This window comes from Chrysoperla carnea, chromosome 1, assembly GCF_905475395.1.
Source record: "Chrysoperla carnea chromosome 1, inChrCarn1.1, whole genome shotgun sequence".
Taxonomy (NCBI): domain Eukaryota; kingdom Metazoa; phylum Arthropoda; class Insecta; order Neuroptera; family Chrysopidae; genus Chrysoperla; species Chrysoperla carnea.
This window is the reverse complement of record NC_058337.1, coordinates 41,203,369-41,217,665: the sequence shown is the minus strand read 5'-3', so window position 1 is coordinate 41,217,665 and position 14,297 is coordinate 41,203,369. Positions and strand designations below refer to the sequence as shown.

At 30.7% G+C, this 14,297-nt stretch overlaps 1 protein-coding gene across 1 annotated transcript in view; it reads left to right on the top strand.

Moving 5' to 3' along the window:
- The first annotated feature begins 3,474 nt into the window (after positions 1-3,474).
- LOC123304988 overlaps positions 3,475-14,297 on the top strand; it is a 32,778-nt gene continuing 21,955 nt past the window's right edge. Inside the window, exons 1-2 of the mRNA XM_044886570.1 lie at positions 3,475-3,548; positions 13,321-13,571. Of these exons, the coding sequence (XP_044742505.1) occupies positions 13,394-13,571 (178 nt within the window). The 5' untranslated portion in view covers positions 3,475-3,548; positions 13,321-13,393. The remainder of the gene's footprint in view (positions 3,549-13,320; positions 13,572-14,297) is intronic.

The window sequence follows — 14,297 nt, the reverse complement described above, 5'->3', positions numbered from 1 at the left end:
AAAACACATGGTAAATAGTAATTTTTACCTAAAAAATACAAAAAGCAAGTTCATTTTAATGAATAAAACTAAATTGATTGTAATCGATCTTTTTTATTATATTAAATCATTCAACAAATTTATCTTTCAATAAACATAAATTTATAAGGTTATGGGCCCAGATTTTCTCTGGGTAGTGCGCGATGTTAAAAATAAATTAATAAAAATAAAAACTGAAAACAGTCTAACAATAAAATTAGTGAGGTTACGTATATTGGAACAGCGTGGAAAATTCTATGTACTTTTTGGAGGGAAAACGTGTTGATTAAATTACAATCTAAGATGGCTGTTAATAATATAGTAGTGCCTATTTTGGAGGCAAATAACTACAATAATTGGGAATTTCGAATGAAACTAATTTTGCAAAGAGAAAACTGCAGCAAAGCATTAGAAGATCCACCAGAAGAAACAGCAACTAATGAAGTGAAGTTGTCCTTCTCGAAAGCGGATATTAAAGCTCAATCATTAATTGTACAAGGGGTGTCAGACAAACATTTGGATATAATTAAAGACTGCACAAGTGCAAAATCGCAATTCGAAAGTTTAAAAAATGTGTTTGTGAGAACAAGCTCGTTCACAAAATTATCTCTGTGGAGGAAGTTAATTAACCTTAAACATGATGTGAATGAAGGGTTAGAAGACCATTTCTTCAAATTTGAAACTATAATTCGCGAACTTAAAGATCAAGGATCAAACATCAATGATAGTGATCAAGTATGTCATTTTCTTCTCTCTTTACCTTCTAAATACGATATAGTCGTCACAGCCATCGAAACTATTAAAGATGTTAAGATGGATTTCGTGAAATCAAGGTTACTGGATGAAGAGTTGAAAATAAGTTCCAAAGACAGTATTGAAAATGAAACGGTGTTCAAAGCTAGTACAAATAAAGGATGTTTCACATGTGGTAGTACATTGCATATACAAGTATATTGTCCAAAAAGAAAAGTCCCACCACATAGAGAAGGAAATAAAAACTTTCAACAAAATAATAGAGGTTGGAATACAAATTATAAAAATTACCAAAATGAAAGCTATCAAAATAAAAGGGATAATTATCGTGAAAGTAAACAAGCAGCTAATACAGCTGAAGATACCTATGTAAATTTATACGCAGCAAATGTTTGTAATGAAAAAACCGGAAAAATAGCTTTTGTGTTGGATTCTGGAGCAAGCAATCATTTTGTTCAAGATTGTTTGGAACCTGTTATGCATGACGTTGAAAAATTGACACACTTTGTCGAAATTTGTACTGCGAATGGTCAAGTCATGAGAACAAATAAACAAGGAGTATTGAAAGCGGAATGTCAAGGTCGAAAAAAAAAAAAGGTGACTGTAATGAATAAAACTAAATTGATTGTAATCGATCTTTTTTATTATATTAAATCATTCAACAAATTTATCTTTCAATAAACATAAATTTATCACATTTAACGATTGAGATTTCGCTCAAAACCCTGTACCAAAAGCTTTCATTTTAGAGCGATTTTGGAGATACCTCCTATAAAATAATTATAAAAAAAAAAAAAAAAAACAAACGAAAATCTAGTTGATTTTGAATTTGACAAGTTTATGAAGTTCTTTGTGAAATCACTACATCGTGATGTCACTCGTCGACGATTTTGGATAACTCAGAAAAACTTGCTCAATCGTCAGACGAATAATTTTTTTTATTTGTTCGGTATTATTCTAAAGAGGGTACCGTTTTAAATGAATTTAAAAAAACACAAAAAAGTTTTCGTTTCAGAATTAGATGGATCCTGGTACTTGTGGGGTAATGTCCTGGTGTGGGGTAATGCTGACCAAAAAAATAAAAAATAAAACTATTTCATTCATATTTCATTAATAAAAATAAACAAATAGTTCTTTTTAAAAGTATTTCTATTATAAGCTTAAGTATATAGTTTATTGTATTTTGATAAAAGCTCTCCACAGACTTAAATATTGATCATTTTTAAGCTACCGCCCTTTATAATTCGTTAAAAAGTAATAATTATTACTTTTTACGAACGAATTATAAAGGGCGGTAGCTTAAAAATGATCAATATTTAAGTCTGCGGAGAGCTTTTATCAAAATACCATAAACTATACCTTTTCCCGATATTTAAAAATAATTGACCGAAATGTTAATCCTATATGATTTTTAGGTACAGAATCCTTTCAAATGTAATATTGAGAACTTTACGAAGATAATTTTTTATTAACAATAGTTTCAAATGTTATGGTGATGAAAACTATAATACATACTTATTTCATGAATACTTAGTTTATATAGTCAACTGCTTGTAAGTTGATATCGTTTTTATTGACTATTTCAATATACCCTTGTCTAAAATTTCTAACTAATCATTTTTGTATAAGTCACGAAAGTATCGAATTAGATGACCTCGAATCAATCAAGTACACATATTTATACCTAATCAATATTTTCTCGGAAATCATTTTTTTGAGTTATAAAATTTTTACAACATTTAAATTTTAACTCTATTTAGGACATTTTAAATTGGACTTATTTTAAATTAAAAACAGAGAAACAGAGAAGCTTTTGTGTTGGGAACAAAATGTTAAGTGAAAAATAAAAATACATATTATCGATTTTCTTTAGTTAACATTTAAATCGATGCATTCTGTGTCGTTCGTCTAATTTTAATGTAAGATTTTAATCTGAACAAAATGAAATTAAAAATTTCCCACTGCTGCACGCATTGTCCAATGATGTATGTAAATGTAAACTTAAAACTTGCGTGTAAAAACCTCATTAAATTAAACTTTTACATTAAAAGATGTAACAAAAATTAAAATAGTTACATTGAAGGGAAAGTTAATCAGATAAAAAATTGTGTATATAACTATTAAAAAGATATCAAAAAACTTTTTGCAAAAAAAACAAAATAAAATTAATGTGTGCTTGGTATATACATTTCTTGTTAAAAGACAACCTGAAAAATTATGAAAAATTATTGCTTATACTTTAAGGGAAGGTACATAACGTTATATTCAACCCCTTCTACCTATCGAAGTCGATGGAAATCGAGTTGCGCTTTAAACAGACACGCGCGTCCTACATATATCGGTGTTCATCGCGGTGTTCATCTTTTTTGCAGTATCCAAAATATTATACTGAAAATCTTAAAGAAAATTATAGAAAATTTTATAATACAAAAATCTCTCGTATCAATTAAAAATGTTTAAAAACAGTGGTTAAATTATTAAATAAATTTTACGGTGCTGTTTAATATATTTAATAAAATTAATTTAAGAATAAAATCATAATTTTTTAATAAATAAGATTTGTTAAATCAAAAAATAACATTTTTTTTTACAAAAATTAGTGTTTTTTAAATAAATATTTATGTAAAAGAAATTTTTTTATACATCATAATTGTGTAAACTGTTATTCTGTGTGAAATTTGACTGTATTATTAATGCCTTTTGTTGATTTGTTATAAAATTTGTAAAATTTTATTTAGAATAGAAGAAGGAATCGATTAAACAGTTTGGATGAAAAGGTAAATAATAATTTTATTAAATTATCAAATTAATTATATAATAAAACTTGAGATAATAATCGTAAGTAAAGGTTGAACGCGTCAGGTAAGTTTGTAGGCATATTATAGTCAACATTGATTATATTTGTTATACTTTTTGTATGCGACTTAACGCCCTTTATAACACATAATCATAATTATAATCACTGATTTAAAAAAAGTACTTTGTTTAAAGGAAAGATACAATCAATTAAAAAATATTTTTAATAAGTAAAAAATTACTATTTAAAATGCATTTTAAAATCAATACAAATTAACCCTCAAAAGTTATAGGCAATTGTATTGACTTATTTATATTAAAACTTATACGTTATCAATTACGAATATGTAATAGCGTTTGCCTATGTACAAAAGTTGTAATAAAAACCGGATTAATAAGTTTATAGGTCAATTGAAGACTTCTCATATCTACATGTTTTTATAATGAGTTTTGGCACAGAAAATAAGATAAGACAATTTATGACAAAATTTGGTCTTAAAAATACTATTTAGTTTATAGAAATTTTTAGTTAAATTTAAAATAATAAAACAATGATCTTTTCAAAACAGTGATCTTTCCAAAATGATAGTAATAAATAGTAATACCTACTTTGGAAAGTACTAGGCCATATACATATTTTAAGTCCGATTTGAGTGAAATTTGGTTTCAAGAATTTTGCATTTTGTCAAAATAAAAAATATTTATGTATTTTTTAATCAGTTTTAAGCAAAATAGCACTCCTGTAAAAATTCTTGAAAAATTAAAAATGTAATATTCGATTGCAAGAAAAATGTGTTTTTTTTTTTTTTTCAATATCTGAGGGAATTCGCTTAGCCAACGCAGCTCCTGCGCTAAGAAATGTTTTGATATGTATAGTGGAATTTGGTTAAGTGGGACCTGGATAAGTGAGAAACCCCCATAACTGGAACTCAAGCTGGGGCTCTAATACTTTGACACTGAATTACCTCTTTATGGTGACATGCATGAAACGGGAAACCTCTATATCTAGAATTCGATCTTTCGATTTTATCGATATAGTTACCTCTATAACTTAAACAGCGAGTGAATTTTATATGCATTAACCTCTATAACTGAAAACTGAGATAACATCGTTTTGTTTATTTACTTACTTATTCTTATTCTACCTGCAAATTCTGCACTTAACTAATTTTGAGCCTCAATGACCTTCAGTTTTAGTTTTATTTTACAATCATACAAATGTTTCTTTGAAAAAATGCCGCAACGAAGACTCAAATCGTTATCAGTACGTGAAAAACTTAAGTTAATATCCGTTTATGAAAGTGGGAAGACAAGAAATCGAGCCTGTGCCGAATTTAATGGCTCTACTCTTTATAGACTAATTCAGAATAAAGATAAAATTCAATCACAGTGGTCTGAAGGACAAGAAAAGCTAAAACGTGTATGTTTATCCGAATATCCTGAACTCGAACACTGCTTTCTAACATGAACCAAGCAAGTTTGTAACAAAAACGTTCCGGTAAGTGACTCGATGATAAAAGAAAAGGTGAAACATTACGCGCGAAGGCTCGGTATTTATAATTTTTGTAGGGACAATGGTTGGTTGAAAGGGTTAAAAAACAGAAACGGTATGGTTTTCAAAGCAATATGTGGAGAAAGTAACGCTGTTGATGTTAACAAATGTAGCCAATGGATTTAATACGTTATTAATAAAATTGTACCTCTATAACTGAAATAATCTGTATTCTGACCTCTATTAATGGAATCCTCTGTAAATAAGACACTGGATATCTGAGACACTGGGTAAATGGAATATCTCTATAAGTGAGACAAATTTGCAGGCCCTTTCATGTCTCACTTAACCAGGTTTAACTGTATGTATGTAATATTCAAGGTATGCTAAGTTTAGTCCCAAGTTTGTGACGGTTAAAAATATTGATGCTACGAACAAAGTTTTGGTATAGATGTTTATAAAATCACCTAAAGCGTTTATTTCCGGTTGGCTGCGTGTCCGCCTGCCAAGATGCAATTTTAATAGCGTGTTAAGAACGTAAAAAGTAAGGTTGAGTTCGTAAATGAGCAACATAGGTCAATGTCTTGGGTCCGTAGGATCCATACTTATGATATGTATTTTTTTTGAAAGTGCTGTTTTAATTAAATTTTTTCTAAATATAAAATTGAAAAGTATATGAAGTCACACCAGGAGGGACGGGTGTTCACAAATGTGACCAATTGTGCCAAAGACGCGGGAGGGGGGGGGCAAACAAATCAAAAAATTTTTGTTACTTAATTTATGGATGGATCCTTAAACATAAACGGCATAAAGTTATGTTTACAATAGAGCCATAACCTTTAACATTAATTAGTATTTATTTTATTTTAAATTTGTATACTTTAATAAAATAACAGCCTGTATCTACGTATGTGTGTAATAATGCGGTATTTGTTATAGTGACCAAGAATATCGATAGAAACTGAAATACCGTTGATTTTATCTTATGGGTGTTTCAAATGAATTAGGTAGAAAATGGTGTTTTGCAGATAAAAATATTTGCTAATAGCTGTTTCAAAAATTACTTGGTAAGATTTTAATTAGATTTATAAATTAGCAAATTTCATCGAGTTTAAAACAAACATAATTAAATTTTGTGTTTGTATAATAAAATGTTCTGTTTTAATATTAATATTCTCATGCCACACAGCCTTTAAATGCATACTGGAGTTCGCACATTGATATTGTGTTACAGTTCTATCCAAGATACTTGTTCCGTGCATAATTCATTTCAAAAATTCAAATATTTAAAAAAAATTTAAGACTTGCCTTAACTTTTACCCCGACTACAATGTACAATGGCGAGGGTTATGTGTTTGACCGATATGTATGTATGCTCATCTGTTCGGACCTAACTTCCAAACTACTTATCACAATGTGGCAAATGAGGTACCGTTAGAAGCGTCTTGATTGTACGCTGGTTTTAAGATACGTGGCGTCACATTAAATTGAATATGATGCCCTAAAGGACATAAAGTTATGATCGAAAAACAAATTTCGATTAAATTACAGCGTGTTTAGTATCAAATCGGTATACCGTCCATACGGTATACCGTCTACGGTATACCGTCCATACGGTATACCGTCTACGGTATACCGTCTATACGGTATACCGTCTACGGTGTACCGTCTATACGGTATACCGTCTATACGGTATACCGTCTATACGGTATACCGTCTATACGGTATAACGTCTACGGTCTAGACCGTCCACGGTATACCGTATACGGTCTATTTAACCGTCGGTCTTTATGCCGTCGAGCCCTTATACCGTGTGCGGTATAATCTCGTCCACGGTATACACAATACAGATGGGAAAGCGTATTCTACAGAGATTTTTTGCCGTGCGAGGTTTTAACCGCACACGGTAAGCTATAACACACGGTATGCGTTTATACAGAGATTTTCAAGCCGTGAATAGTTCTATACCACACACGGTAAGCTATAATACACGGTATGTGGTCGAACTAGTCCTATGTCTGCTCAAACCGTGCGAGGTTTTTAACCGTACACGGTATGTCATAACCGTCTATACGGTATACCGTCTATACGGTACACCGTGGACGGTCTATTCTGACGCGGTATGAAATTATCCCGCACACGGTATGTTACATTTCTGTAGAATACGCTTTCCTATCTGTATAATGTATACCGTGGACGAGAGTATACCGCACACGGTATGTTACGTTTCTGTACAATACGCTTTCCCATCTGTATAATGTATACCGTGGACGAGAGTATACCGCACACGGTATGTTACATTTCTGTAGAATACGCTTTCCCATCTGTATAATGTATACCGTGGACGAGACTATACCGCACACGGTATATTTCATTTGCTTCAAATAAGACTTCCAATCTGTATTGTGCATACCGTGGACGAGAGTATACCGCACACGGTATGTTACATTTCTGTAGAATACGCTTTCCCATCTGTATAATGTATACCGTGGACGAGAGTATACCGCACACGGTATGTTACATTTCTGTAGAATACGCTTTCCCATCTGTATAATGTATACCGTGGACGAGAGTATACCGCACACGGTATGTTACATTTCTGTAGAATACGCTTTCCCATCTGTATAATGTATACCGTGGACGAGACTATACCGCACACGGTATATTTCATTTGCTTCAAATAAGACTTCCAATCTATATTGTGTATACTGTGGACGAGACTATACCGCACTCTTTATGCGGCATAAAGCATAAAGAGTATACCGACGGTATAAAGAGTATACCGTGGACGAGACTACACCGCACACGGTATATTTCATTTGCTTCAAATAAGCCTTCCAATCTATATTGTGTATACCGTGGACGAGACTATACCGCACACGGTATAAGGGCTCGACGGCATAAAAGGGCAAAAATAATTTCATACCGCGTCTAAATAGACCGTATACGGTATACCGTGGACGGTCTAGACCGTAGACGGTATTGTGCGGATAGCCACTTCCTAATAAATATTGATGTCACATAAATAAATTTCAAACTGAAAAATATTGGATCGTTTTGGAAAATAAAAATTTCCTTGCTATTATCTGGGAGAAGCGCTCATTTTAAATAAAGTTATCATTTTCCAATGCCTAAAATTTATATTAATAAATATTGATGTCACATAAACAAATTTCAAACTGTAAAATATTGGATCGTTTTGGAAAATAAAAATTCCCTTACTGTTATCTCGGAGAAGCGATGATTTAAATATGAGATCATTTTAAAATAAAATTGTCATTATCCAATGCCAAAAATTAAACTAATAAATATTGATGTCGCATACCATTTTGATTTTTTTTTCCATTTAACAATGTACATAGCTCACATTTAATCACCTTTATATTACTACGGTTACAGAGGTGTTATTAACTGTTTCCTGTTTGTTAAATGACACTGTAAACCTCGATTGTCTTCTATTTAACGTGGTTAATATTTTAGTAGTTCGACAAGTTGCACAATCAGTTAGTTGTACATGAGTATCACAACAGCTGTATAACCTATTTATAAAATTCATATTAATCAATTATCTGGATAATCATTTTGTCTTATAAATTAGACAGCTTTTATAACATGTATGCTATAACTCCACAATATTAGCAAACGGAATCATTAATCTACTCATATAAATAGTATTTGTATAAGGAAATTCAATTAAATAGAACACAATAAATCAAATTATTCTAAACAAAATGTGGAATCCATAATAAAATCCTTTGAAGCATGTAAACTCTGATGTATAATCTTCTTCTGAGTCTGTCTGGACAATAGGATATAATTTTACCGAGCGTCGAGCAAAATGATTTTTTCATTTGTTGTGTTTGGTTGGCAGTAGGTACTGACACTCATCTGGAAATCGAAGATACATCGCGTTGCTTTGCAAAACCCATTAAACCTTCCCTTTGAAGCATATCCAGGTTTTTCCCTCCTATTTCCAAGCTCATTATTTTCTCAATGTCTACTTCTGCCACCTCTTCTAGATCATTTAAAAGATCTGGGACTAAGATTTTACAATACCAACTATTCAATTCTGAACAATGACTCATGTGCGATTCTTCATTTTTGGGTGGATTATTCAAGATGGATTTAGACGGCATAGTTTTCTGTAATAGCTTCAGTGACTAAATTTTTCTGCGGGCTCGATTGTATGATTCAATAATCTCTTTGTCATACTGTTGTCCATCTTCGCCCATAAATTTCGATTTTCGAACCATGATACACTCATCTCGATCCTGCAGTATCTCTCCTTTCTTTACTTTGAAATTCCATCGATCCTTTAGCGATTTGATGTAAATCGATAATTTCATCGATCTTTTAGCGCCGTATCTATCTATATTCATATCGCTGTTTTATGTTGAAACTTTTGCTAGTATGTACGATTTTACATTTTCCTTCACATGTCTGTGGCTTAACCCACAACTTTAAACAGACGTTGTCATCACGAATCTGTGACATTGCAAATTGAGCAAACTATGATATCTCAGGTTGAGCTGTCACCGTTGCTTATGAGTCTGCCCCCTCTCTTTTTGGCTCCTTCTCTTATTGTTGTTAAATAATTATCCCATAAGAATAACAAATATTAGGTATTATTAGGTTATATATTCACTTTAAGGTTCAAGTCCACGAAAGACAATTTCTATACCTACTCAAAAAATTTTGTAAAAGGGAAAACTGTTTGGCTATGCATGATTAATTCAGACACAAAATTTTTTTTTAAAGTGTTATGTATCAATGAAAGTAAATGTCTACTATTTTAAAAATCTATAAATAAATCTTAAACAAATACGTTATAGCCAATAAATATTGTTACATTAATGTAATTATGCAGTTTTAGACAAAAATAATTTACTACGCCCTCTATAATCTAGTTTAATTCATAATAACAAATAATTATTTATTTAAAGGCAATTGTAATTGTTGTAAATAATGGAAGAATTTCATTTGAATAAATTCATTATAATAGAAAAGCATGGTAAAGTTGTATAAATAATATATCATGTAGACGTATATGTATATATAATGTAGTTTAATTATTGTCACTTAAAATTTATTGAGTGCTAATCACGCAATATCTCGTGACAAACTGACAACAATAGTAGTAAAATATAAAAAAAATAGTTCAATTACATAAATATGATGTGTATATGATAAATATTATTGTACCTATCTACATAAAATATTTCATTTAAGATTAAACAAATTTTTTATTTGTTTCAATTAACAATTTCATTGTATCTGTTATTTTTAATATTGGATACAAGTACAAATTTTTTTCTGTTTAATTCATTTCAAAGTCTCTTGACAGTTTATTCATATTATAAATAGGTAGTATTAGTCAATATTTAAAATAATTAATGATTAGAAATGACAATTAATAATACATTGAACTCGTTTAGTTTCATACAATGTTTTATATACTACCCTCGCGTCGAGTACACTAACACGGCTAACTACACTTGCCAAAAAATATCAATGTGTGAACATTCGATTTTTTGTGAAAATTTTTATTTTTAAAATGTCAAAGTAACTTACACTATGAAAACGTTTGCTATAAGTTCTATTTTGTGAAGACATTTGAAGAAAACAAAACTCTGAGCACGGCAAAAATGTATTTTTTGCACTTTAGGTGAAGCTACCTTATATTTTTATTAGAAAAAAAAAGGAAGGTGTCCTATAATGATTTCCCTAAGAAAAAATGTAATTTATAGTAATAACTATTCAGCATATGTACAACTCCGAAATAATTTTGGTTTCCTTCTTCAAGTGTTTCAATATTTTCATGTAAAAGGGATCGTTTTGACCAACCTTGTAAGAAAAGTAGATAAAATGATCCCATTTAATTTTTTACCAAACAGTTCACATAAAATTGTAACTGCTCCTTTACATTGCATCAACGATTAGTACCTATGAAAACAAAAATCATTGCGAAAAATTGTAATTATTATAATTTTAAACACAAACTAGGGATCACTTTAACGTATAGAAAGGGAGTCATTTTACCCGTAACATCATACTTGAATATCGTCATAAAAACTGACCTTAGAATTTATTATACGCCTATCAAAATATGTTATATTATTACTAAAAGTCAACAGAAGCCAAGAGTAAAACAAACAGCCGGCAAAAACCAACATAAAAAAGAAATTTTAGGTTGAAATTTGTCTTGCCATAGATCAAAAGCAGTAAAATTAATATTTTTGCTACGAAACACAAATTAGCTGACACTTCGCTGTAAGTCTTTTTTAAACTGTTAATTTGATCACGCGAAATCCATCTATCGATGAATATAACTAGATGGTTTTAATGTTCACTTAAAACAACGAGGAATCGTTTTACCCTGAGGAATCATTATATAGCACTTTCGGGAGTTTAACATATTTTCAGAAAAAAGTTTAAAGTCTGCTGTCATAGGACACTATATATTTTGTTAACACACCAAGAATATTGAGAAAAAAAAGTGGTTAGTACACGAAGAAGTTTTTCATACCTTAGAAGGCTAGGCTAGGTTAGGTTTGAGTGGCTGTCCTGGGGTGGGACACACTTAGACCATAAAAAGTGTTGGCCCATCCCCGGCCATTACTCCTTGAACCATTTGGAGCTGCTCAAGAACAGCAGGAGTGCTTTGACGTCAATGGACTTCAGGTCGGAGAGATCGTCAAAATCTTTATTATTATCAATTAGGGTTGCCAACCAACTTGTTGTTGTTCAGGTCCTTAAAATTCGCTAGGACTATTCGGTTGTGCGTGAAATTTTTTTTTTTTGTAATTTGATTAAATATTATATCTCGTTTTTCTTTGTTAAAATATTTCGAACTAAATAAAAGCTCGATTTCTAAAATAAAATATTTTTATTTTTTATATTATTTAGGTATTTGTGCTTGAGGCTAGATTAGCTGTGTGAAATGATTTTTCAAATATAAAAATGTGTAAAAAAAATTGTACGTAAAGGGTATTATCTGATAATTTTGTTTTTCTATTTTTTCTTTTTGATGATTTTCTATCAAAAATTTGGCCCAAAACAAAGTTCCACTTGTAGTTTAAATAAGTCCATCGTTTCAAAATTCGAACATTCATCAGTTTAAGTAAGCCAAACGTATTTATAAATTACTTTTTTTCCGCATTTAGTTGACAACGTCCATAAATTGTAGAAGCAAAATTTATCACACTTTCCCTTAAAATTAAATTATATGTTGATACTTTTTAAGGGAGTTTATACTCTGATCGAAATTTTATGTGTGCAATTTTGTACAAAAAATGCATGGCTTTTACTACATTGCTGGTTTGGTATAGAGACAGATACTATTGTTTCTATGTTAGCATTAATAATATTACAAATATTACAGTATTGAATTGGGCTATCCACCAGAAGTATTGTGGGTATCGCCAAAGAGTATGGGCCTGACACCCATATTGCATTGACTCGTCCGCCTTAACTATTGCTAATGTTACTATTCCCTCAATACAGTATACAGTATGGCGTTCACACCGATACTGACATATTGATATTCGCAAAAAATTTGTTATCGTGTATTTTCATCAGTACCTGTGAATTTCAGTTTTTGTGGTATGATTAGATATCCGAAAATGCTTGAAAAACAACTATAAATTTTGAACTGGAAATTTAAATTTCGAATACAAAATGCAACTAAGCTCTTTAAAGATTTACTAATAAATTTTAAAACGAAACACGCCGGTTCTTAACTTTTAATTGAACTCAATATCTATTCGAAATATTAAGGCTTGACTGCATAACTAATTTCATTATCCGCTTGGAAAAATATGAAAAATGTTTTTATGTTTTGAACGTTTTGCATCCACCGTTAAGGCGGATGGTATATACTAATCCCATATAAATACCGGTTCGGCAAATTATGCCTTTTCGTTTCAATATATTCAATAATTTATTATGCTTTCAATACATTCCTGAGCATTATATTTTAAATAGCGGTTAAGATATCCAGCCATTTTTGTTTCTTTGGCCTTTGGTTCCTGCCGATGTTTGAAATGATGTTACCAATGATATTTTCAAATAAAATTAAATTGAAATATCTAAATTACCGTATTTAAAACTTCTTATAGTGGAACAGTAATGTGAACCAACTTGCAAATTGTAATAGAGTATACTTGTAAAAATCTCTTATCATCCAGGATTTTGTAATAAGGGATATTTAGTATTTTTGTTTACAATGTGTCAATGTGTTGATATGTTATGTTTTTCGTTAGTTAATACGATGCGGACGGATGGTGTGTACGGAGCAAGGTGCAGGAGCATCATTGAGGAGATAGGTGCCAGGAGATGAGGCCGTTAGTGTCCGTGCTGTTGCTTTGCTTCCTGGTACCACTACCAATTAAGACATCAGCGGAGAAGGACGCATTGCAAACTGCCGGATACATACATACTCAAGATGCTGAAGATAATGGCGATGATATGTCCGATACCGAAGATGACGACTATAATGAATTCAATAGTACAGGTGAGGGAGACGATTGTTCATATTTTTAATAATTTAAAATTCTATTCAATAGTCCATAGTACATACAGTGTGTCGCATTTAAGATAAAGACTCTCATTTTTTCGTTATTTATAGGAATATCGATTTGAAATTTTGTACAGTGATTCAGAGTGATGGGTCACATATTTTAAGGTACTTAACCGGAATCCGAACTTTAAACTCAGCCTACTACAAATGGACAAATAGATTCGTAATATTTTGCCTAGCGACAGAGATGATTAGAGATATCGAAAAAGACTATTAAAAAAAGTGGCTTATAATGTTTTTTTATACCCATATACAGATTTTCATGGAAAAATTTCCATTTTGAATTTTATCATTATTTTAGTCTTTACACAAAATTATTAAAGTTTATTCAAATAGTTGAATACATAACACTGTTAAATTATCAATTTATCCAGTTTTTATATTCCATAAGCACTAGTTATAAAAGTTTATTTTTTAATTGCATAATAAGTGTGTAATGGAATGTAAAAACCGATTAAATTGATAAATTAATAGTGTTATGTGTTCAAATATTTCAATAAACTTGTAATATATATAAGTGTGGACCAAAATAATGAAAAAAAAGCGAATTTTGTCATGAAAATCTGTATATGGGTATAAAAAGTAACGTTTTCTAATAATTTTTTTCGGTATCTCTAACCATCTCTGACGATAATCAAAATTTTAAGAATCAGCCCTATT